Genomic DNA, 22,679 nt, shown 5'->3' on the forward strand with positions numbered 1-22,679 from the left:
GCTTCAAGGGCTGGACGTGGGGCCTTTGGGGAGGGGGGGGCGCTGGGCCTTGAGGGGACGGGAGCGACCACAGGGCAATTCCTTCCACCCTCGGGGACGGACGAGCCCAAACTGACCTGAGCCAGAGAAGTTGTTGAGAAACCTCTGTCCTTATCAGGGAGGGTCTGCCTGGAGCGGGTGGGGGACACCTAGGTTACGTTATACGCGTGAAATATTCTGGAGAAAATAAAAGATAATCTGGTCCCTCTCAGAGGCCCTCCGGGAGGGTCTGGAGCTGAAGGGCCAGGAGGCCTGAGGCCCGAGCTTGTGGAATGGCTTCTGGCAACTAGACCCACACTAACCCTACTGCGGCCGCCGAAATGTGAAGAACGCCCAGACCCAGACCGCCGCGCGGGGCGAAGTGAACCCTGCGGCCACGGCCTCCCCGCACGCCTGAGCGCGCTCTACTTCTTTCCCGCGCACTGCGAGGCCCAGTCCCGCGCATGCGCGGCGCCAGCTTTGGCCGCTCACACCCACTCACGCCCCGCCTCTTGCCCGGAACTCTCGTGGCACCACCCACCGCCCGCAACGCGCACGCGCGCTTGCGCACTGACTTTCGGGAGTTGTAGTTTCAATGCGGCGGGCCCCGCAAGTCCAGTGGCCGCGCTCCGGTGCCGCGGTGCCCAAGGGACGAGGCGGAAGTAGGGTGGCCACCCCGGGGACCGAGGACGCTGGATCGGCGGTCGCGGGGCGCCGGCGAGGGGCGCAGGGCTCTGGAAGGGCGCGTGCGCGGCCATAGGCCCCGGGGGAGGAGGCAGGGCAAGGCTAGGCGAGGGGGCCGTGGTCTGGGCATCTAGCCTGGAAGATGCACAAGAGGAAGGGAACCCCGGGACCCCCGGGACCCCCGGGCCGAGGCGCCGCCGCCGCCCGTCAGGTGAGTCTGTACCCCGCGACCCCGCCGAAGGAACCCTCCCCACCCCTCAGAGAACCTGATCTCCACCCCCCAGGTGAGCCACGGTCCCCGCCCCCCAAGTGCGGTTCGACCCCCCAAAGTGCGGCCTACGGGACCTGGCTCCCCAGCTTCTGGCGCCCCGCCCTAGGCTCAGGGCCACCTGTTGCCACACAGCCCCAGTAGGGGAGGGGAAGGCCTCGACTTGGGATAAGGACAGGTACTGCTCCCCTGCCCGGAGCAGCTTTGAACCCTCCCATCAGCCAGGCCAGGTCAGACTCTTTTTATCCCCATTATAAGGATGAGGGCACTGAGGCCCAGAAAGGTAAAGACACCTGGCCAAGGTCATGGGGATTAACAGGTTGGCCAGAGCTAAGTGCAAATCCAGAGCTGCTGCCATGAGCCCACAGGACTGTGGCTGGGTCCCTCCTGCTCTCCCATCTCCTCTGCCCCAGGCACCCGAGAGTTTGATTTTTCTCAGCTTTAATGGAAGGAACCCAGGCCATTGCTTAGTACCCAGGTGTTAGAGTCTGGCCAACCTGAAGTTCCCTCCTAACCCCTGCACATTGGATACTTGGCCTCAGCTCTCAGCCTCAGTTTCCTTATCTGTAAAATGGGGGCCCTAAGAATCCCTGTGTCACAGGACAGGTGTGAAAATTCATTGGAATAGTTTATGGTAAGTTCTAGAACATAGCACTCAGTAAACATTATTGTCATTGTTCATAGTATTAGAAGGAGCCATATATAATTGCCAATATTGGGTCATTTTTGATCCACAGAAAGGGCAATTTTGTATAGTTCATCCTAACATTAGCATGTCACGATGGGTCATTAACCAGGATAGGATAGGATAGGATAAGATAGGATAGGAAAGGCTAGGATAGGATAGGAAAGGAAAGGATAGGATAGGAAAATGGTCTGTTACATAGCAAAGACCCCACTTTCAAAGTCATGTTACTGTCAGGGCTTCTACTTACTTTTTTTAAAAAATCCTCACCTGAGGGTATTTTTCCACTGATTTTTAGAGAGAGTGGAAGAGAGAGGGAAACACAGGGAGAAATATCAATGTGAGAGAAACACATCGATTGGTTGCCTCCTGCACGAGCCCCGACCAGGGCCCGGGTAGGGAAGAGCCTGCAACCAAGGTACGTGCCCTTGACGGAAATCGAACCCGGGACCTTTCGGTCTGAAGGCCGATGCTCTAGCCACTGAGCCAAACCGGCTAGGGCAGGGCTTCCTGCATGACCCCCTCTGCTGAGGATGCTGGAAGGAAAAGCCCAGGTGTGCAGAATGGCTGTGCTTTGGGCAGGGTGTGGGGCCTGTTTTCCCTACTGATTTCTGCAAGCAGCGAGTCATGGGTGTGGACTCGGAGCAGGGAGCTGGGTCTCTCCGCTTGCCCTTTGCCCCATGTTGATCTATGCCAGGGGGCCTGGCCATCTTGAGACACCTGTTGCATTCTGGGCCTGTTCCAGACTTCTGACACTCCCCAGGGAAATGGCTTTTGCCACAAGGCCTGGGTTCCCTTCCTCCCAAGGGGACCCTGGGTCAACCATGGCTAGGTGTGGTGCCTCCCCAGGTCTGACTGGACTCTTTTCTGTTCCCACAGCTGGGTCTGCTGGTTGATCTCTCCCCGGATGGCCTGATGATTCCTGAGGATGGAGTTAACCATGAGGAACTGGAGGCTGAGTTCTTGGCTTTGGTTGGGGGCCAGCCTCAAACCCTGGAGAAGCTCCGAGGCAAAGGTGAGACTCACAGTTCATCCCCGGAACATTTACCGAGCTCCACTGTGGGCAGGCTCAGAGCTGGGTGCTGGGAAGGCGGGGGAAAGGAGACAGAGAAGGTCCCTGCTCTCCTGAAACCCACAGGTCTGGGTTAAAGGTTAAGCTACCAACTCTGTACCCAGAGTGAGGGTTCAGTCCCAGCTCAGCCACTTACTGGCTGTGACTTCATGCGTCCCAGCACCTGTGTGGGCCTCAGATTTCCCATTTATAAAATGGGAATAAACCTCACTTACGGGAATTCATCATCTAGTGTTCTTAAAGCACTTCACACAGGTCCTGGCGAGTCGTCCAACCCCCTGTCCTGTGATCGGGGCTGCGATGGGGGAAGCTCAGAGCATTGGGAGACACCTATGAGCGGGGAGGGGATTCTTGGAGGAGGCACGCATAATGGGGAGGGCCACCTGAAGAGGTGGGGAGCGCTTCTGGGAGGGGGTCACAGCACATGCAAATGCCCTGGGGGAGATGGCACTGGGCAGAGGATTCTAAAATGGTCCAGTGGGGCTGGAGCCCAGACAGCAGACATAGCCTTTACACTTCTTAGCTAATACAATTGACCCTCATTACCATAAATTCTGTCATTGTGGATTCATCTACAGGCTAATTCTTGGACATGCACAGAGCCACAAAAAGTTTGAGTCACCCACCTTGCCCAGTATCCCACAGTGAGAAAGTTCCAGAGCCAGAGCTTGAACTCAGGCTTCATAAGGAAGGGATAAGGCCGGTGAGGTCCCTGGGGAGTGGGATTGTGCCGGCTGGATCTAGAGCAGTGGCTGCCATGGCAGTGCCAGGAGGGAGACATGCTGCCCCAATGCCTACTACCCTATTCTCTGGGGCTGTGGGTGACTGGGATGGGAGGCTGGGGACTCTTGAAGGATCCCGATCCACCTGGCACCTCCCCCTGCTGCCAGGTCCCCTACCCATGGAGGCCATTGAGAAGATGGCCAGCTTGTGCATGAGAGACCCGGATGAGGAGGAGGAGGAGGTGACAGATGAGGAGGATGTGGAAGCTGATGATGACCTGCTGGTGAGTGTCCAGAGTGGGGCAGGAGGGTCCCTCCCATTGTTGCCCCATCCATTGGGCCCACATGCAAGCCTCTGGCCTTGTGTCCCTGCAGGCAGAACTTAATGAGGTCCTTGGGGAGGAGCAGAAGACTTCGGAGTCCCACCCTCCTGTGGCCCAGGTATATCTCTGACAACTCTGTTCCCTGTAGCCCGGGGTTCAAGGCTTTCCCTTGAACCGCTTAGCCATGTGACCTCAGGCAGATGATGGGACACTTCTGAGCCCCAGTTCTCTATACTAGGAAAGGGTCTGATAATTTCTGTCCCTCCCAGGTGGGGGCAACTGGCCCAGGGGTGACATGGCTGGTGTGCAGTAGGCCCTCAACCAAGGACACCTTCAGGGTGGGCCGAGTTGGGTCACCACCCACCCACGCCATGCCCCTGGCCCCTCCCACAGCCAAAAGCCACAGCCCCCAGCCCAGGGTTGGAGGCCACCTTGCAGGAGAGGCTGGCCCTCTACCAGACAGCGATTGAAAGTGCTAGGCAAGCCGGAGACAGTGCCAAGGTGCGGCGCTATGAGCGGGGACTTAAGGTGAGTGGGCAGACAGGAGGGTGCTGGGACCCCACCATTGCCCCGGCACTCAGCCCTGTGCTCTTCCAAAACCCACATTTACACCTTCTTCCAGACACTGGAAAACCTGCTGGCCTCTGTCCGGAAGGGCAGTGCCATTGACGAAGAGGACATCCCACCACCTGTTGCTGTGGGGAAGGGCCCAGCAGCCCCATTGAGCCACACTCCTGCACCCACCCTGCCAGGCTCTATGAACCTGCCGGCCCCAGAACCCAGGGTCACAGTGGAGGGTCCTCCTTCCACTGCCCCTGCCTCGTCACTGGGCTTGGCTAAGCCCCAGCTGCCCCCAGGTAGGCTGGGAGCAGGGGTGTTGACATGGGCTGTCGGAGGATATATTCAGTGGTTGGCCCCTCTATGAGGGTTTAGGCCAGCCGTGGGCAAACTACGGCCCGCGGGCCGGATCTGGCCCCTTTGAAATGAATAACACTATTGAAAAAAAAGACCGTACCCTTTTATGTAATGATGTTTACTTTGAATTTATATTAGTTCACACAAACACTCCATCCATGCTTTCGTTCCGGCCCTCCGGTCCAGTTTAAGAACCCATTGTGGCCCTCGAGTCAAAAAGTTTGCCCACCCCTGGGTTAGGCCCTGTACTGGTTGTTCGATATTATAAACACTTCTCCCTTTCTGAGGTCTGCATGTCTCTGCAGTTCATGAATACCCTTTTTTTCATGTGTGGTGGTAGTAAAATATATATCACATACCATGTGCCATTTTAACCGTAATTCAGTGTAATTAAGTAGCGTCACGCAACCATCACCTCTATTTTCCAAATTTCACCCCAAACCGAAACTCTGTCCCCATTAAACACTAACTCCCCATCTCCATCTCCCTCCCCCAGCTCCTAGTAACCTCTATTCTTCTGTCTATGAATTTGCCTCTTGTAGATATTTCATATAAGTAGAACCGTACACTATTTGTCCTTTGCTGTCTGGTTTTTTTCACTCAGGATAACATTGCAGCTTGTATCAGAACTTGATTCCTTTTTAGGGTTGAATAACATTCCCACATACAGAGTTTTAAGTGGATAATTCTCAAGCGCTCAGCTTGTCTGTCTTTTCTACTAAACCTCACCTGGCTGGAGGACGCACCTACCTGGAGGTTTTTCTTCTCAGCCTCCCCCTCTGGGGTCGCCCTCCTCCCATACAGGAAAGCAGTACGCAACCTCTCCCTTCTAGAACCTGAACTCTGGGCTCTGCTCCAGGGGCGAACGCTCCCAGATGGGAACCAATTAGATAGTATAAAAGGATGGCCTGGGGTTGAGAATGTGAACACGGGGTCTTTAATTCCTTTAGCGGCCAGGCTGGTCTCTAAGCCACTGTTTTTGGTGAAGGAGGACTATTGGAAATTGCCACCTGGAATTCTTGGTTGAAATCACCCCAAATTTTTCATGATGGGGTTTTTGGCATTTTTCACAGCAGGCGTTCGGAGAATTGTGGTGTGACGTGGCAATAACAAGACTGTCTCTTCCAAACTATTTTTTTTTGGTGTGAAGCAGGATTCTCTACACTTTAAAAAAGGAAAAAATAAAGTAGGAAAGGAATGAATGGGAATCAGGAGCTAAATGTTAGGAGGTGGACCCAGCCTTTACTGTGTCAGCAAGAGGTACCTTGCCGATAAAATTTTACCCTTGGTTTGTAAAGGTATTTATCAGAAAGCTAGAGGTATTTATACTTGGCTCAATTACGTGCTAAATATAATCGTAACAGTAATTCAACCCCAGGAGAAAATTTTTTAATGCCGAGAGAGACTTGCGATAATAAATCAATCAAATATCAAGGTGTTTAGGTTCAACCTGTACACACCTTCTCAGGCGAGGGCCCTCAAACTTAAAGCCCTGGGTCCAGTTGTCAGTATGGAAAAGCACAACCCAGCCTGTTTCCCAGGTGTTTCTAGGATTTGTGGTCACTGGGTGGTGTATCTGTTGTGCTTTGTTTTTTGTTTTTTAAATATATTTTTAAAAAAGATATTATATTTTGTTTTTTAAATATATTTTTATTTATTTCAGAGAGGAAAGAGAGGGAGAGAGAGATAGAAGCATCAATGATAAGAGAGAATCATCGATCGGCTGCCTTCTGCGTGTCCCACATGGGATCCGGCCTGCAACCTGGGCATGTACCCTAACCAGAATCGAACCGTGACCTCCTGCTTCATAGGTCGACGCTCAACCACTGAGCCACGCCAGCTGGGCTTGTGCTTTGGTTTTTTATACCAACAACTTACCGATTACTTTCAATCTAGAGATACTTCCTCTGAAAACAAATTGAGCCTATTATTTGAAACTAACTAAATTGCTGTTTAAAAAGCAGGTTAGGCCCTAACCCATTTGGCTCAGGGTCCCAGGTTCGATTCTGGTCAAGGGCATGTACCTTGGTTGCGGGCACCTCCCCAGTGGGGGGGTGTAGGAGGCAGCTGATCGATGTTTCTAACTCTCTATCCCTCTCCCTTCCTCTCTGTAAAAAATTCAATAAAATATTTAAAAAAATAAAATAAAATAAAAAGCAGTTTAGCCCTGACTGGTTTGGCTTAGTGGATAGAGCCTTGGCCTGTGGACTGAAAGGTCCCGGGTTCAATTCCAGTCAAAGGGCACATGCCTGGGTTGCTGGCTTGATCCCCAGTGCGGGGCGTGCAGGAGGTGGCCCATCGATGATTCTCATAATTGATGTTTCTTTTTTTGTTCTTTTAGTTTTTTCCTTTTTTAAAATAATTGATGTTTCTATTTCTCCTCCCGTCCTCTCTGAAATCAATGAAAATATATATTTTTTAAAAATAAATAAAAGCAGTTTAATCCTCTGTTTCCCAACTTTACCAACACACTACATAAGTGTGTTTTGGTTACAAATGTATGATAGGGTGGTCAAAAAAGGTTCTCAAGTCCCCACATAGATAATGTTAGGATTAAATTCTGTGGGGGACGTGGCTAGAAAGAAGAGAAGAAGTATGAAATTTCCAACTGCTAAAAGTGAACCCTGGTAAATGTTTTATAAGTAAATGTTGGTATATACTCAAAAGAATTGAAAGCAGAGACATGAAGAGATATTTGCACACCCATGCTCATAGCAGCATGATTAAAAGGTAGAAGCAACCCAAGTGTCTATTGGTAGATGGATGGATAAACAAAACACTATATCTGTACAATGAAGTATTATGCGGCCTTAAAAAGGAAGGACATTCTTGCCCTGGCCAGGTGGCTCGGTTGGTTGGAGTGTCATAGGTGGCAGGTTCGACTCTTGGTCAGGGCCCATACCTAGGTTGCAAGTTTGATCCCTGGTTGGGCCACATATGGGAGGCAACTGATGGATGTTTCTCTCTCCTTCTCTCCTTCTCTCCCTCTCCCCGCCTCCATTCTCCCCGCCCCCCCCCCCACCTTTCCCTCTCCCTCTTTCTATAAAAATCCGTAAAAAATATACCCTCGGGTGAGGATTTAAAAAATAAAGTAAAGTAAATAAAAAGGAAAGACATGCTGACACATGCTACAATGTGGATGAACCTTTTGGATGTTATGCTGGATGAAACAAGACAGTAAATACTGTCTGGTTCTACTATTGAGGTTCCTAGAGGAATCAAATTCATAGAGACAGCATGGTGGGTGCCAGGGTTTGGGAGAGGAGGAATGGGGAGTTAGTGTTTAATGGGGACAGAATTTCAATTTGGAAAGATAAAAGTGTTCTGTTCTGTGGATGGATGATGGTGATGGCTGCACAACAAATGGATGTACTTAATGCCACTGAACTGTATACTGGAAAATGGTTAAGATGGTGAATTTTGCCTTATTTGTATTCTGTCATATTTTTCAAAAATTAAAGAGTGGATATTGATGAGTTCCAAATCACCATAGTAGTTAAAATATGTTAGGTTTAAAAGAGTGGTGCAATGTTTTTCTTTTTCGAACATAAATATTTCCAAGATACTAGGAATGACAATGTTGGCCACTTTTAAAACTTAAGATGAAAAAATTTTAGATGTCAACTTAAAAATGCTTAACGGTACATCAAATTTGCCAAAAAATTTGGGGCACAAAACAGCAATGGCTCTGGAGCCTGCCAGGCCTAAGCTGAGTCTCCACCATGCTGTGTGACCTTGGGGAAACAGCATACCCTCTCTGAGCCTCAGTTCTCACATCTATAAAATGGGCCTAAGAACAGTTTTTGCTGTGAGAATAGAAATGGTCTGTGTGCTCTTCTCCCTGCCAGGTCCCTGCAGCACTGGCCCCCTGGCTCAGTTGCAGAGCCGCCAACGTGAGTACAAGCTGGCCGCCCTTCATGCCAAGCAGCAGGGAGATACCTCCGCTGCCACCAGATACTTCCGTGTGGCCAAGGTGTGTCCAGACTGAATGACAGACAGTGTCGTATGGAAAGGACGGGATGCTTCCAACATTACATGGTGTCAAAGAACGTGGGCTCTAGAGTCAGACTCACCTAAATTCGAATTCTGGCTTGATCAGTCCCTAGGTGTCATTTGTGGCATCTCTTAAAACCTTGGTTTACCCTTTCTGTGAAATGATCCTAAGTGTAAGAAGAGGCTTAAGCAAGAAGGGACAAGGAAGGGGCAGAACTGGGAGTCCTCTGTCACATGGCAGGGCATGTAGGCTCCCCACAGGGAACTGGCTCCAGCTCCAGCCTCTCCTGACCCCCTTCCTTCTCACAGAGCTTTGATGCTGTCTTGGAGGCCCTGAGCCGCGGGGAGCCTGTGGATTTGTCCCGCTTGCCCCCTCCACCTGGTAAGGACCCCACCTGCCCACCTTCCAGGACTATTGGAGGCTTCCACTGACTTCCTGATATTGCCGCCCCTTTTGGTCAGGCTCGGAGACCCGCTCAGGCCACACCAGCCTGGGGGTAGGGGCGGCCACAAGCAAGCCCCTCATTGCACTGGACTTCTCTGCCCCCAGACCAGCTGCCCCAAGACCCACCATCACCGCCACTGCAGCCTCCGGCTCCAACCACGGTGCCGTCCACACCAGGTAGGCTCCTGGGACTTTGGGCGGGCAGGCGGGCCAGGGCAAGACAGTCCCCTTCCTCCCCTTCCAAGACTCTTAACCCTGCCCCCACCCTCATTGGGCCCAGAGGTTCCCCCACCCCCAAGGACTCTCCTGGAAGCACTGGAACAGCGGATGGAGCGATATCACGCGGCTGCAGCCCAGGCTAAGACCAAAGGGGACCAGCGGAAGGCTCGCATGCATGAGCGCATTGTCAAGGTGCATGGGGGCTGAGTGGGTGGGTGGGTGGGCAGCACCTGGAGACTGTGCCAAGGGAATCCTAATATCTGTGTCCCCCACAGCAATACCAAGATGCCATTCGAGCCCACAAGGCTGGCCGAGCTGTGGATGTTGCTGAGCTGCCAGTGCCCCCAGGTAGGCCCTGCCCCTCCCTCCAGCCTCTGAGCCTTTGCAGGTGCTATTCCTTCTGACTGTACAGGCTTGGGAAGTTGATTGCGACACATTCAGGAATTCTGCAAGCTTCTTAGGCAATTGGTAGCTTAAAATCAGTATAGTTGGCGTGTTTATACCTTGGAACTTGGCCAACACTAAAAATCAGGGGGTTTTATTTGAAGAGCCTGTTGGCTAGCCCACTGCTGTCTGATCTTTCCTTTTCTTCTTTGTTTGACTCACTCCTCCCTAGTCATCAGCTCTTCAGCTTTACAGATACCTACTCAGCCTCCCATTAACCCCACCAGTGAGTTGGAGGCCTCCTTTGGGTTCTCAGAGCTGCCTGTGCATCTCTGCTGAGAGCAATGATCTCTCTGCACTTTGGCCCCCCAGGAGTCCCCCCAGGTCCAGGACCAACCCTTGCACCCAGCACAGCGCCTCACAGTGCTTGCTTATTGGAGTCTGGTCAAGGTCCAGGGTCAGGCGAGAGGCGCCAAGAGACAAGAGGGAGGTTAACATGGTCTGGTGTCTGTACCAAACCACTAGCAGCTCCTTCCTGCATTTAAAGTGGCTTCAAAAAAATAAAAAATAAAAAAATAAAGTGGATTCAAAGACCCAAGGCTCCTTTGGATTGGGTGGAACCTACCTCTCCACCATCATGGCACAGGTTTCTCTTGACCGGGCTCTCACTGGCCGCCCAGGCTTTCTCCCTATCCAGGGCCTAGAGGCCTCCGAGTCCACCCAGCCAAGCCTGGTGGGGGTCCTAGAGACTGCTATGAAGCTGGCAAACCAGGACGAAGGCCCAGAAGACGAAGAGGATGAGGAGCCTAAGAAGGTATGAGGGTCTGGGTTCTTGGGGTGAGGCAGGGAGTGACAGCAAAGTAAATCCTGACAATCCCAATCTTGAGCTAGAATAGCAGTTCTCAACCTGTGGGTCGCGACCCCTTTGGGCAGGGGTCCTCAAACTACGGCCCGCGGGCCACATGCAAATACAAATACTGTATTTGTTCCCATTTTGGTTTTTTTACTTCAAAATAAGATATGTGCAGTGTGCATAGGAATTTGTTCATAGTTTTTTTTTAAACTATAGTCCGGCCCTCCAACGGTCTGAGGGACAGTGAACTGGCCCCCTGTTTAAAAAGTTTGAGGACCCCTGCCTTTTGGGGGTCGAACGACCCTTTCACAGGGGTCGCCTAAGACCATCGGCAAACACATCTATAATTACATATTGTTTTTGTGATTAATCACTATGCTTTAATTATGTTCAATTTGTAACAATGAAAATACATCCTGCATATCAGATATTTACATTATGATTCATAACAGTAGCAACATTACAGTTATGAAGTAGCAACGAAAATAATTTTATGGTTGGGGGTCACCACAACATGAGGAGCTGTATTAAAGGGTCACGGCATCAGGAAGGTTGAGAACCACTGAGCTGGAAAGAACTGGCCTCGTTTCTTGGCCCCGCCACTTCCTGATCATGTGGCCACGGGCAAGTCATTTTGTTCTCTGGGCCTCAGTCTCCTCTTCTGTAAAGTGGGCATAGTCCTAGTCCCTATTCCAAAGCTGTTGCAAAGATTCGAGGAGAACAGGACTGTATGTTGTATTTAGTGCTGAGGAAACAGAAATTAAGCTGGTCACTATTGTCAGTGTCAGGCCCTGACTACTTGGGGAGTGGCCTCATCATAGGTGCTGGAAAAGCTCTGATTTCTCTCTGTCCTCGGTAGCCCAACAGCCCTGCGGCCCCCACAGCCCAGCCCAAAGCCCCACCCTCAAAGGCACCCCAACCAGGATCCACCTCAGCAGCTAAAGCAGCCCCCAAAGGCACATCCAACAGAGGTAGGTGCCCCCTCCCCACCCTGCCTGTCACCGGGCCACAGGCTGGGCAGCACCCACAGATGCCCCTGTGCCCACAGCTCAGCAGCAGTTGGCCTTCCTGGAGGGCCGAAAAAAGCAGCTTTTGCAGGCTGCATTGCGAGCCAAGCAGAAGAACGACGTGGAGGGAGCCAAGATGCACTTGCGCCAGGCCAAGGGGCTGGAGCCCATGCTGGAGGCCTCACGCAACGGGCTGCCTGTGGATATCACCAAGGTGAAATCTCTGGGCCGGCTAGACCTTCCCAGGTGCTCATCTGCTGGGCTATGGCCAAAAGCAGCCATGTGACTTGGAATATATTAGTCAGGATGCAGATTAAGCTGCTGTAACAAACAGGCTCTTCCTAAGAGACTGGTTAAACAAGACAGATGCTTATGTTTCTTGCATGTAACACTCAGGGTGCTCTGGGCTCTGAAAGATAAAGCCCTTTAGAGCCCAGGTTCTTTCCATTTTGTTGCATCTGAGGAGGTCGTCATTGTGCATGTGGTCCAAGTGGACCACTAATCTGTCTGCATCCCGTCCTTGGGAAGTCATGAGGGAGAAAAATTGCAGGCCAAGAAGCTTCCTCTAAAGGAAGTGGCATGGAATTGTCATCACTACTGCTCACCTCACATTGCCCAGAACTGAGTCACATGGCTGCACCTAGCTGCAAGGGAAGCTGAGACATGTCTCTTGGGGGGCGGCCATATACCCAGTCAGAACTCCATTATTAGGGAAGAGGGTATGGATCAGATTTGGGGGAAGTAGTTAATAGATTCTGCCACTTTGGTCAGGACCGTACACCTCTCTCTAGCATCCCTTTTTTTCTCTGCGGAAGAAAGGGGCAGGGGCCAAAGTAGTGGTCAGGGAAGGCCTCTCCAAAAAGGGATTAGGGCAGGCCCCTCTCCATGAGCCTTGTCTTTCACAGGTGCCACCCGCCCCTGTCAACAAGGATGACTTCACCCTGGTCCAGCGGCCTGGCCCTGGTCTGTCTCAGGATTCTATCCGGCGCTATGGTGAACTCACCAAGCTCATAAGGCAGCAGCATGAGGTGAGGGGGCCCCTGGCCTGGGTCAGCAGGGTTCCCCCAGGGTCATGGCCCCTCAACCCTCCCTTCACTGTCTTTTGCCTCACCAGATGTGTCTGAACCATTCTAACCAGTTCACCCACCTGGGTAACATTGCCGAAACCAGCAAGTAAGTGCCCCCATGCCCACCTCTGCCTGATGTGTGCACCCCCAGCCTGCCTCTGGGACCAGGGATCTGAGCAGAGCCCTCTTATGGCAGATTTGAGAAACTAGCAGAGGACTGTAAGCGGAGCATGGAGACTCTGAAGCAGGCCTTCGCCCGGGGTCTCCCCACGCCTTCTGCCCGCTTTGAGCAGAGAACCTTCAGCGTCATCAAGTAAGGCCCCAGTGGCCCCTGGCCCAGATGCCCCTTTGAGGAGGGGTTTGCCCTCCCCAGAAGCTAGTGGAGGACTTGCCTCTGGAGGAGAGTTTGGGTGGGTGGTGGGAGCATAGCACACCACGGGGTCCTGAGGCAGGCATGAGGTGTGAGTGAAGGATGGCAAGTGAGGTGTGAACAGCGACACCCCGTGGAAACAGTGCAGAGGTGTGCCCTGTCGGGGGCTCGTGGGATGGCGATTGTCGGTCCTGCTTCAGTTAAGTGTTCCCACGCCTGGATAGTTGGGGTAATTGCTCCACTTGTAGAAGTTAGGTGCAGCCTCTGGGGTAACCTAGGAGAACCACGTAGGAAAATCCACACCGTTTACCCTGGCTTTCCCACGTCTGCGTGGCCTGGCTCCTTGTCACTTCCTTTCTGTCTGTCGTCCCAGTTGGCTCGCCCCCTGCCACACGGCCCCCTTTTTGGTCCTTCAGACACACCAAGCATGTTCCCACGCAGGGCCTTCACCCCAGCGGTGTGCCCTGCCCAGACTCTGTTCCCCGTGTAGCATCTCCAGGAAGCATCTCTATGCAGCGGCTTCTGGACATTCAGCATCACCTATGATGTCACCTGAGAGGCCCTCCTGACCACCCTGTCTAAAGCAGCCCCTCCTGAGCACATTTCAGTCTTTCCCCTATTTTAATTCTTTGCAGAGTTGCTTTATCTCTTTATTCATTGGGCATTTTTCCACTCAGTCAGCTCAGGTTCCATGAGCACAGAGATGGGTCTCATTTACTTCTGTATCCCCAGCATCAAGACCAGCGTGATCAAGAACACAGGCTGGCACATAGTAGGGCCTCCAGAAATATTCTTAAATGAAGGGAACGTCCCTAAGCCATGAGGTCACTGACTGGCACTTAGTAGGTACTCAAGTAATGCCAGATGAAGACAAGGCCTATAGCAGCTAGGGCACTGGCTGGCACATAGTAGGAGCCTCCTGAAATACTGTTGAATGAAGAGAAGGTGCCACCGCAGTGAGGCCACTGATGTACAAAGCAGGTACTAAATAAATGTTTGCAAACTAAAGAAAATACCCAAAAGTTAGTCGTTGGCAGAATTGGACAGAGAACTCTAGTTTGTCTAATTCTAAAACTGGAGCTCAGGAGCTGAGACACCCCCAAAAGCAGTGCGGGGTTCCCTACCCATGCTGAAGGAAAAGGTGGGGGGGGGGCAGTGAGGTTGAGGTTCCTCTGTCTCCCCACCTGCCCTCCTGGAAGGATCTTCCCAGACCTCAGCAGCAATGACATGCTCCTGTTCATCGTGAAGTGCATCAACTTGCCCACACCTCCAGGTGAGGGGGCGCCAGGCAGGGGTCAGGGTTCTGGGGACCACCTCTGCCCAGCTGTGACCTTTGTTTATCCACAGGGCTGTCCCCTGGTGATCTGGATGTCTTCGTTCGGTTCGATTTCCCTTATCCCAATGTGGTATGTGGAGAGCCAAAGAGAGATGGCCTTAAGCCCCATCAGGATGGGAAGTGGGTTGGGCAGGGGTCCCAGCCCAGGCCCCAAGCCCTGAGCTTTCCTGCCTCTTGACTGGTCCCAGGAAGAAGCTCAGAAAGACAAGACCAGCGTGATCAAGAATACGGACTCCCCTGGTAATTCATGGGCAACAGGTACCCCCTGCCCTCTGCAGAAATAACATGAGACGATAGCTGACCCCTCCCTCCTTCCCTGGGCAGAGTTCAAGGAGCAGTTCAAACTCTGCATCAACCGCAGCCACCGAGGCTTCCGAAGGGCGATCCAGACCAAAGGCGTCAAGTTCGAAGTGGTCCATAAGGGGTGAGCTGGGGGGTCAGGCACTGCATGGGCTCTGAGGGAGGGGAAGCTACCCTGGGCCAACCATCCTGCGTCCGCTCACATTCATAGGGGCCTGTTCAAGACCGACCGGGTCCTGGGCACAGCCCAGCTGAAGCTGGATGCCTTGGAGACGGCATGTGAGGTCCGGGAGATCCTTGAGGTAAGAGGTGGCATTAATGTAATGTTCCATTATGGCCATGTCATCATTCACAGTACTCAGGTGCTCCCTGCCCTGAGCCTCCCAAGGGTCCTCTCTGCTGACCCAGCCCCTCCCAGCCCCTCACACTTCCAGCACCTGCTCCATTATGACCGGTTGGTGTCTCCGTCTCACCCATGGGCTCATATTTTGGAAATCACCTTGGTTCTCCCTGATCCCAGCCCTGGGACTCCAGCCGCTGCCTGCCTCCCAGCAGCCTCCCTTTATGCCTACCCAGGTCCTGGATGGTCGCCGGCCCACAGGGGGACGGCTAGAAGTGATGGTCCGGATTCGAGAGCCACTGACGGCCCAGCAGTTAGAGACAGTGACTGAGAGATGGCTGGTCATTGACCCCGTGCCAGCAGCTGTGCCCACAGTGAGACCCCCACCCAGCAGCAGCCCCAGGGCGGGAGGCTGGGTTCAAGGGGATCCAAGACTCACAACCCTGGTTTTGTCCTCTGAAGCAGGTTGCTGGGCCTAAAGGGAAGGCCCCTCTCATGCCTGCCCCTACAAGGGAGCCAGGAAACAGGTAGGTGGCTGAGCCAGGCCGTGCTGGAAAGAACCCCTCTCTTCCCATCTCAGTCCTTCCTGGACAATATCTCATCAGGCACAAATTGGAGTATGTCCTTCCCCCCTTTAAAACCTTTCCTGGCTCCCTTTCTTCTGGAGGATCCAGTTTAAACTCCTCAGCTTGATTGTTAAGATCTTTTTTGATCTGACCATTGTGAATACTAGTATATCCAGCCTTCTCTCCCCCACTTCCTCCTTTTGGTTCATGGCTACCCCTAGTTTTCACTGTCCTCTTGGCGTCTATGTTACAATGCCCGGAGCACCTCTACCTCTACACTTGTTCCCTATTCCTCTGCCCAACTCTGACTCCTATGGGTCCCAAATCGGCTGTCATCTCCAGGAAGCCCTCTCTGACTGCCTGGCACAGGCATTGCAGTGGCCTATATATACAGTTGCCTGAGTGAACATCATTGCCACTAGGGTGTAGGCTGAGCAACATTGTGGTGGGCCTGGCTTGTTCCCTAGTACCCATGGTGTCAAATTAATGGAGTCATGGGTGAGGGATCCTTGTAAACCCTCATCTCTATCCCCACCCCATAGATCTGCCCGGCCCCTGCATAGCCTTAGCGTGCTGGCCTTCGACCAAGAGCGTCTGGAACGGAAGGTGGGTGCCCACCCACTGGGCTTGGTGGGGCAGGATTGTGGGGTCTGCAGGCTCAAGCAGGGCCCTCTCAGCCCCCTTTGTACCCCACTCCCTCAGATCCTGGCCCTCAGGCAGGCACGGCGGCCAGTGCCCCCGGAGGTGGCCCAGCAGTACCAGGACATCATGCATCGCAGCCAGTGGCAGAGGGCACAGCTGGAGCAGGGGGGCCCAGGCATCCGGCGAGGTGGGGGCTCAGGGACAGGCATACGGGGGAGGGGCAGTGGCAGTGGCCCCATTCTGACCCCCTCCCACCCTCAGAATACATGGCCCAGCTGGAGCATCAGCTGCAGTTCTACACAGAGGCTGCTCGGCGCCTAGGCAACGAGGGCAGCAGGGTGAGCCGGGTGGAGTTCGGGTGGTCACTGGGGGACTGGGGCTGCCAGGGGCTTCCCACTGACTACCCTTTGGATCCCCAGGAAGCTGCAAAGGAGGCGCTCTACAGGCGGAACCTGGTTGAGAATGAGGTGAGCAGCTCAAGTGTTGGGGTGGGGGTGGGCAGCTGTGGCCGTGGCCCCCCTGACCCCTGTGGACTTCTGCAGCTGCAGCGGCTCCGCAGGTGAGGGGCCAACGGGGCTGGCCGCCCTGGAGATCCGGGAGCAGGCTCAGGCCCTGGTGCTGGGAGGAGCTGACATGGCCACGGCTTCCGACCAGACAAGCAGACAATCAGCGGACAATCGGTTCTGGATGGACTCGTCCCCTGCTGGGCCCACCCAGCCTGGCCAGAGCCTCCCTGGCAGGGGGCATCAGGGATGGTGCCTACCAGCCAGCCTGTGCTCCTGGCCTGTTCCGAAGGTGGAAGAGTGGCTAGGACCAAGCCCTGAGAGCCCCTCTAAGCACTTTATTCCCTGTCCCTCCCCAGCCTTAATCCTTAAGCCCTCCCACACCCAAAGAAGCCTCTGAGAGCAGCCAGAACCTGGCTGGCTCCCCACAGGGGTGCCCTGGCCCAGCTAGGCCCCAGGGTTGATACACAGAATAAACAGCCACACCCGGCTCTCCATCTTGCCTTTGTTTCTTGCCCTCAGTGGCCGCTTTGGGTCTTCCCCCCACACACTTTCCCCAGGGGTAGTAGAAGGGAAGGTGCCTGGGTGGAGGAGTGTCTGCAAAGGATGTGTTCTTGCATGTGAAAGCCCATGCATCTGTCAGGGGGTCTGTGGCTGCCTGAGGGCGCCTGCCCTACCATGCATTTAATCTTCACGTATAAACCCACATATGCCCAGTGGCCTTGGGTATATCTGGGTTTAGAGGTGTGGTCAGGCCATACGTGGTGGTGCTTGGTGACCCATGTGGTTCTCAGGGCCTCAGAATCCAGCCCTGCCACTCACTAGCCATGGGACCTGGACCAAACTGCCTAATCCACTTAGCATCCTGCAGCCTCAGTTTCCCCCACTGGATATAGGGATGGTGAGAGCCCTTCCTGTCCCACAACGTGAAGGGCACCTGATTGGTGGTGAGTGCTCGAAAGAATTAGGCTTTATTGTTGCTGTCTCCATCTGTGCGGGACCTGGCCAGCAGGGTCACCTGATGTGTGAGCTGCATGCCTCGGTCCCTCCCTCCGTGTGAGGTGCCCCAGCTTCCTAGCCAGCACTGGCAGGTGGGCTTAGCCCGGAGGCCTGGGAGAGATGGGTTGAGGCCCCAGGTGGGCACTGTCTCCTTAGTCCACAGCCCGGCAGAACCCCTAGGTCAGGGGCACCCTGCCCGTGGCTGCCGTGGTGCCGCGGATGGCAGCTGGATCAGGACCTGCTCAGGGTTACCCGTTGTGTCCACCACGCACAGGTGTGGGAGGCCCAGGAAGGCCTCAGGCGCAATGCTGGTCATGTGAAGCCTGTTGGCCCTGAACCAAGAGGCAAGCATGAGGGCAGGTGCAAGGGAAGGGGCCATAACCACCCTGACCCCCTGGGCCTACTGAGGTCCCCACAGCCCACCATGGCCCTCCCTGCCCATGTGGACCTGCCCGCTGCCCTGAGGGCACCTGAGGAAGAGGGCACGTAGGCTGGGTGTGCTGAGGAAGGCTTCGGGGCCCACGTGGCTGATGCGGTTGCTCTGCAGGTGCAGCTCCTCAAGGGCCTCGGGCAGGTCAGGAGGCACGAAGGACAGCTGGTTGTGGCTGAGGTCCAGCACCTGGGCAGGTGGGCAGAGACGCCCCGTGATGGCTCTAGGCCCTGGGTCATCTGCTCAGCTAAGCCCCAAACCACTCTCCTCCCAAGCCCTCCTCCCCTGCATGCCCAGCCCAGTCCTGCCCCTTCTCCTGGCCCTTTTCGAGGCTGCTGAAATCCTCCCCTTGGCAGAGATAAACTGAGTCCTTTCTGGGGCAGGCCCTGCTATAGATGGTAGGGGCACAGACAAGTTCCCACCTACTGTGGGAGACACTGATTCAATTAGCCATTCACGGAGATGGCACTTAATCCACATTCTCATGCCCTTCTAACACTGTCGTTTACTTATGTTTGCTATTGATTGCTTTCTCCCTAGGCAGGGCATTTATGCCAGGCCCAGGAGCTGTGTCACTGTGACCCCCTAGAACAGTGCCTGACACCCACAGATGCTTTAAACTCTGGGATTAATAGTGGTGAGGAGCTAGAGGCCACAGTGTTTACTGAGGCGATGGAGCGGGTGTCTCAGAGGACCAGGAGGCAGGGACAGCACAGCCGAAGGCCTGGAAGCTGAATCTGTCTTATCTACCCCAGGGCTATCTACCCCAGGGCTAGCCCCCCATGGGGGGCTCTTTGTGGTATCATCCAAGGGCCTTGTGGAGGAGGACCTGGGCAAGCAGGGGATGGCAGGGCCATGGGGACAGTCAGTGTGGCTAACCAGCCAGCTTCTGACCTGGAGGGCCTGCAGCTCATGCCAAGTGCCGGGCTCAATGTCGCCCACTCGGAGTCGGTTATGTGCCAGGCTGAGCTCTCGCAGCTGGTCCAGGCCGGCCAGCGGCTCGGGCTCTAGGGCCCGCAACTGGTTGCGCTGCAGCCGCAGGGTGTGCAGGCCAGTGGGTAGACCAGAGGGCACCCGAGTCAGCTGGTTGCCGGCCAGGTCGAGGCTGCGTAGGGCACGCAGCCGGCGGAAGGCCCGATGGTGCACGCGGGCACTGACCAGGTGGTTGTAAGCCAGGTTGAGCTCGGCCAGGCGTGGTGTCGCTGCCAAGTCTCGGGCACCCAGCGCGGCCACACGGTTGTGGGGCAGCACCAGGGACCGCAGGCGGCGGGGCAGCGCCAGGGGCACACGCTCCAGCCTGTTCCCATAGACATGCAGCGTGTGCAGGCCCCGCAGAGGCCGCAGCGCCCCTGCCGGCAGCCCCGCTGCCCCCAGCTGGTTGTGCTGAAGCAGCAGGTAGCGCAGTCCCCGTGCCCCACGAAGCCGGGCTGCCTCCACCTGCTGGATGCGGTTCCGGCCCAGGTGCAGCACAGTCAGGGTGCGAGGCAGGCCGGCAGGCACCGCGGCCAGCTGATTGTGGGACAGGTCCAGGTACTCGAGGCGGTGCAGTTTGCTGGTGGGAGAGGGGACTGGCGTCGGTCTGGGCACCCAGCCTTGTGGACCCGGTGATCTTGGGTGGAAGGCAGAAGGGCCGACGAGTGGTACTGAGATGTCAGCTGGAAATTCCAACTTTGGGGTGGTGAGTTGAGAGATCTGGGTGGGAGGTAAACTTGGGGTGATCAAGGCAGGTTCTGGCCTGAGGGTTAGAGGTGGGGATGACCAAGATGGAATTCTGGGTCCAGATCTGCATGTGGCAGCTGTGATGTTGGATAACATATGGGAGCACAAGGTAGTTGGTAGTGAGGGTGGCTGCCCGGTGCTGGGCTGAGCTGGCACAGTGAGTGCTCACCAATGAGGCCATGGGTAGGAGTGATACACAGGAGAGGACAGAGGGTGGCGGCCCCAGGCCCTGAATCCTCAGCCCCTACTCCCAGCACAAAGCTGTACCCCATCCCACCTGTCCCAAGCCCCACCTGAAGGTGGTGGCATCCAGGCCACTGTCTGTCAGCTGGTTATGTTGGAGGTAGAGCTCACGGAGGTGGGTCTGGCGGCTCAGGGCTCCTCGGGGTACCTTGGAGATGAGGTTGTTCTGGGAAAGGAGGAGAGAATGAAATGCAGGGTCTGGAGTAGAGGGCAGTGGAGAGCCACAGAAGGCTCTTGAGTAAGGGAGTGATAGAGGAGGAGCTGACTTTAGCAAGACTGCTCAGAGCACTTGTGACCCCCTTGTGCCAGTGGTGGAGACTCAGAGAAAGATATCGCTGACAGCTGGAATATTAAGGGGGCAGAGGGGCCTTCCAGGAGAGAGGTGAAGGGGGCGGGGGCGGGGCGGGGAGGAGGTAAAGTGAAGGAGGGGCACCTGCAGGTGGAGCCGCTCCAGAGAGGGTGGCAGGCTGGGCGGCAGGTAGCTGAGCCGGTTGTTGGAGAGGCTAAGGGTGGTGACAGCCTCAGAGCCGTGGAAGGCATCGGGGGGCAGGCCGGCGTTGCTCAGGTGGTTGTTGTGGAGGTACACGGACCTGAGGGGAGCCAGGCTGCGGCCACCCCCAGGCTCCCCACCACTCCCCTCTGCACCCCAGCTCAGGGCTGCCTTCAGTGTGCGTGAGTGTGTGTGTGTGTGTGTGTGTGTGTGTGTGTGTGTGTTTCTCCAGAGCATCCAGGGTCCTGTCTCCCCCAGACCCCCCACGGCAGGCTCATGACCTCCCTCAGACCCAGGGGAGGGGTGGCCTAGGCATGCCTGAGGCCTGGAGGGCCCGAGATGGGCCAGGGGCTACCTGAGCGCTGGCTTCTCCCCAAAGGTGAGTGGGAAGATCTCCGTCACTTGGTTGGCAGCCAGATCGGCTACTCGGAGGGAACGAGGCAGAAACTGGGGGGCCATGGAGAGCTGTGGGAGCACAGTGTGCTGGTCCTGGTAGCACCTTCCAGCCCCTGCTGTTCCCTCTCTGCACTCTGCTGCGTGGCTGGCTAGGGTGGGGTGGGGTGGGGTGGCGAGCTCACCTTATTGTGGGCCACGTAGAAATGCTGCAGCTGGCTCAGGGACTCAAAGGCCTCGTCGGGCAGGCCTGGGAGCGGAATGGGTATTGAGGGGACCCCAGGCCTGGGAGGGGGCAGGGGGCAGGGGGAGTCTGTGCTCCCAGCTGCCCCAGGACTCCTGGCCTGGGACTGGCAGAGGCTCCTCCAGGCACCCCCTCCCAGTCCACAAAAGCCACAGCCCCCCCTCCCCACCCCCATCCCCTGAGTTTCCATCCTGCTCAGCAAAGGGCAGTTCTGGGAAGTGCCGCAGAGCTGCCCACAGACCCAGCATGGGGGAGGGAGAGGGCTGCTGGGGCCAAGCCAGGGCGGGCAGCCTCCTGTGTTCCCCCTCACCGTCAGAGGAGATGAGATTGTTGTGCAGGTTGAGGGTGCGAAGACCACTGAGGCGGGACAGCTCATTGTAGGGGAGCTCCTGCAGCTGGTTGTTCTGGGGAGGGGCATTCACACCCCTGACCCGGATGACCCTGAGCCCTCAACAAAAGCCCCCAGCCCTGATTCTCAGCTTCCCATCAGCCTAAGCAGGAGAGCCCCAACACCCCATTGCCCCCATAGTTGATCCCAAATGCCTCATCACCCCTTAGCCAAAAGGACTTTAATCCCCAATACCCCAGCCACCCCTATAGTTGACTCCTGACACCCATCACCTTCACCCCAGACAACCCCAAAACTGTCAAGATTTTGACCCCCTGTCTCTCAGCCCCTCCCACATCCAATATCTGTACCCCACCTCCAACACCAGGGCCAACTTCCATCAGTGCCGATACCCACATGCCCACTGCCTCACCCCTGCATAAGGACCCCACACCGTCACTCAATTCCAGCACTTCCCATGCCCGTCCCACTTCACCCCACCCTGTAATGGCCCCCCCTCACCTGCAGGGAGAGGTGCTGAGCCTCCCTGGTGATGTTGTGGGGGAACAGCCACAGGTCCAGGCCATCGCAGTCCACGGTGTCAGCCCGGGGGCAGGAGCAGCGCGGGGGGCAGGCCCGGGGCAGGGGCTGCGAGCTCTCCCCCATGTGGGGGAAAGCAGGGTCCTCCATGCCGGGGGTAGTTGGGGGGCCCAGCAGCAGCAGGAGCAGCAGCAGCAGGCTCAGCCGCTGGGAGTGGAGGGACAGGTCAGGGTGTAGCCAGGTTGGGCACCCTGTCGCCATGGTGACAGGAGCATCCCAGAGGGGGTGCAGGGCAGGCCGGCCTCACCCTCATACCTTCCCCCACCCCACCTCACCATAGCCAGCCCCAGTTCAGCTGTCTTGCCCGAACTGCCGACCAGGGCTTCCTAATGGAAACCAGGCGGTCACCTCCTGGAGCCTCTGCTGTGGCCGCCACCGCCCCCCATCTCCTGGCACAGGCCACCCTCCCTGCAGGCTGTTCCCCCAGGGCTCAAGAGCGCTGGCCTACCCCCTTGCCTGCTTTGGGGAGGGTGGGTGGGCTGATGGATGGGGTGGTGAGAAAAGGCCAGCCTGTCCCCTTA

At 55.5% G+C, this 22,679-nt stretch overlaps 2 protein-coding genes across 4 annotated transcripts; one reads left to right on the forward strand and one right to left on the reverse strand.

Moving 5' to 3' along the window:
• Positions 1-579: 579 nt before the first annotated feature.
• Positions 580-17,214, forward strand: CC2D1A (coiled-coil and C2 domain containing 1A). 3 transcript variants are annotated; one of them, XM_081093121.1, is made up of 29 exons: positions 580-913; positions 2,535-2,670; positions 3,618-3,733; positions 3,825-3,890; positions 4,166-4,300; positions 4,395-4,629; positions 8,536-8,660; positions 8,990-9,062; positions 9,231-9,302; positions 9,406-9,536; positions 9,620-9,692; positions 10,409-10,542; positions 11,441-11,552; positions 11,630-11,802; positions 12,494-12,616; positions 12,703-12,761; positions 12,852-12,968; positions 14,225-14,298; positions 14,373-14,431; positions 14,550-14,601; positions 14,686-14,785; positions 14,873-14,963; positions 15,238-15,375; positions 15,464-15,528; positions 16,110-16,173; positions 16,270-16,396; positions 16,471-16,547; positions 16,629-16,676; positions 16,752-17,214. In XM_081093121.1, exons 1-29 carry the CDS (start codon positions 845-847, stop codon positions 16,770-16,772), a joined length of 2,865 nt encoding a protein of 954 aa, XP_080949247.1. In that variant the 5' UTR covers positions 580-844; the 3' UTR covers positions 16,773-17,214. The 3 variants fall into 3 exon arrangements, with proteins under 3 accessions (XP_080949247.1, XP_080949248.1, XP_080949249.1); XM_081093122.1 differs by having other exon boundaries at positions 15,467-15,528; XM_081093123.1 differs by lacking the exon at positions 4,166-4,300 and having other exon boundaries at positions 598-913.
• A 447-nt stretch (positions 17,215-17,661) lies between these two features.
• Positions 17,662-22,145, reverse strand: PODNL1 (podocan like 1; the record flags this gene model as incomplete). Its single annotated transcript, XM_081092323.1, has 8 exons — positions 17,662-18,043; positions 18,182-18,330; positions 19,036-19,693; positions 20,154-20,269; positions 20,537-20,693; positions 20,949-21,058; positions 21,541-21,634; positions 22,081-22,145. 8 exons carry the CDS (start codon positions 22,143-22,145, stop codon positions 17,893-17,895), a joined length of 1,500 nt encoding a protein of 499 aa, XP_080948449.1. The 3' UTR covers positions 17,662-17,892.
• Between the last annotated feature and the right edge of the window lie 534 nt (positions 22,146-22,679).

Source organism: Myotis nattereri, assembly GCF_964212035.1.
Source record: "Myotis nattereri genome assembly, chromosome: 5".
NCBI classification, from domain to species: Eukaryota; Metazoa; Chordata; class Mammalia; order Chiroptera; family Vespertilionidae; genus Myotis; species Myotis nattereri.

Excerpts from the sequence above, each read along its gene's own strand:
- CC2D1A (XM_081093121.1), top strand. The coding sequence starts at position 845 with ATGCACAAGAGGAAGGGAACCCCGGGACCCCCGGGACCCCCGGGCCGA. Across the intron at positions 14,432-14,549 it reads ATTTCCCTTATCCCAATGTG|GAAGAAGCTCAGAAAGACAA; the intron begins GTATGTGGAGAG and ends GACTGGTCCCAG. Across the intron at positions 16,397-16,470 it reads GGGCCCAGGCATCCGGCGAG|AATACATGGCCCAGCTGGAG; the intron begins GTGGGGGCTCAG and ends TCCCACCCTCAG.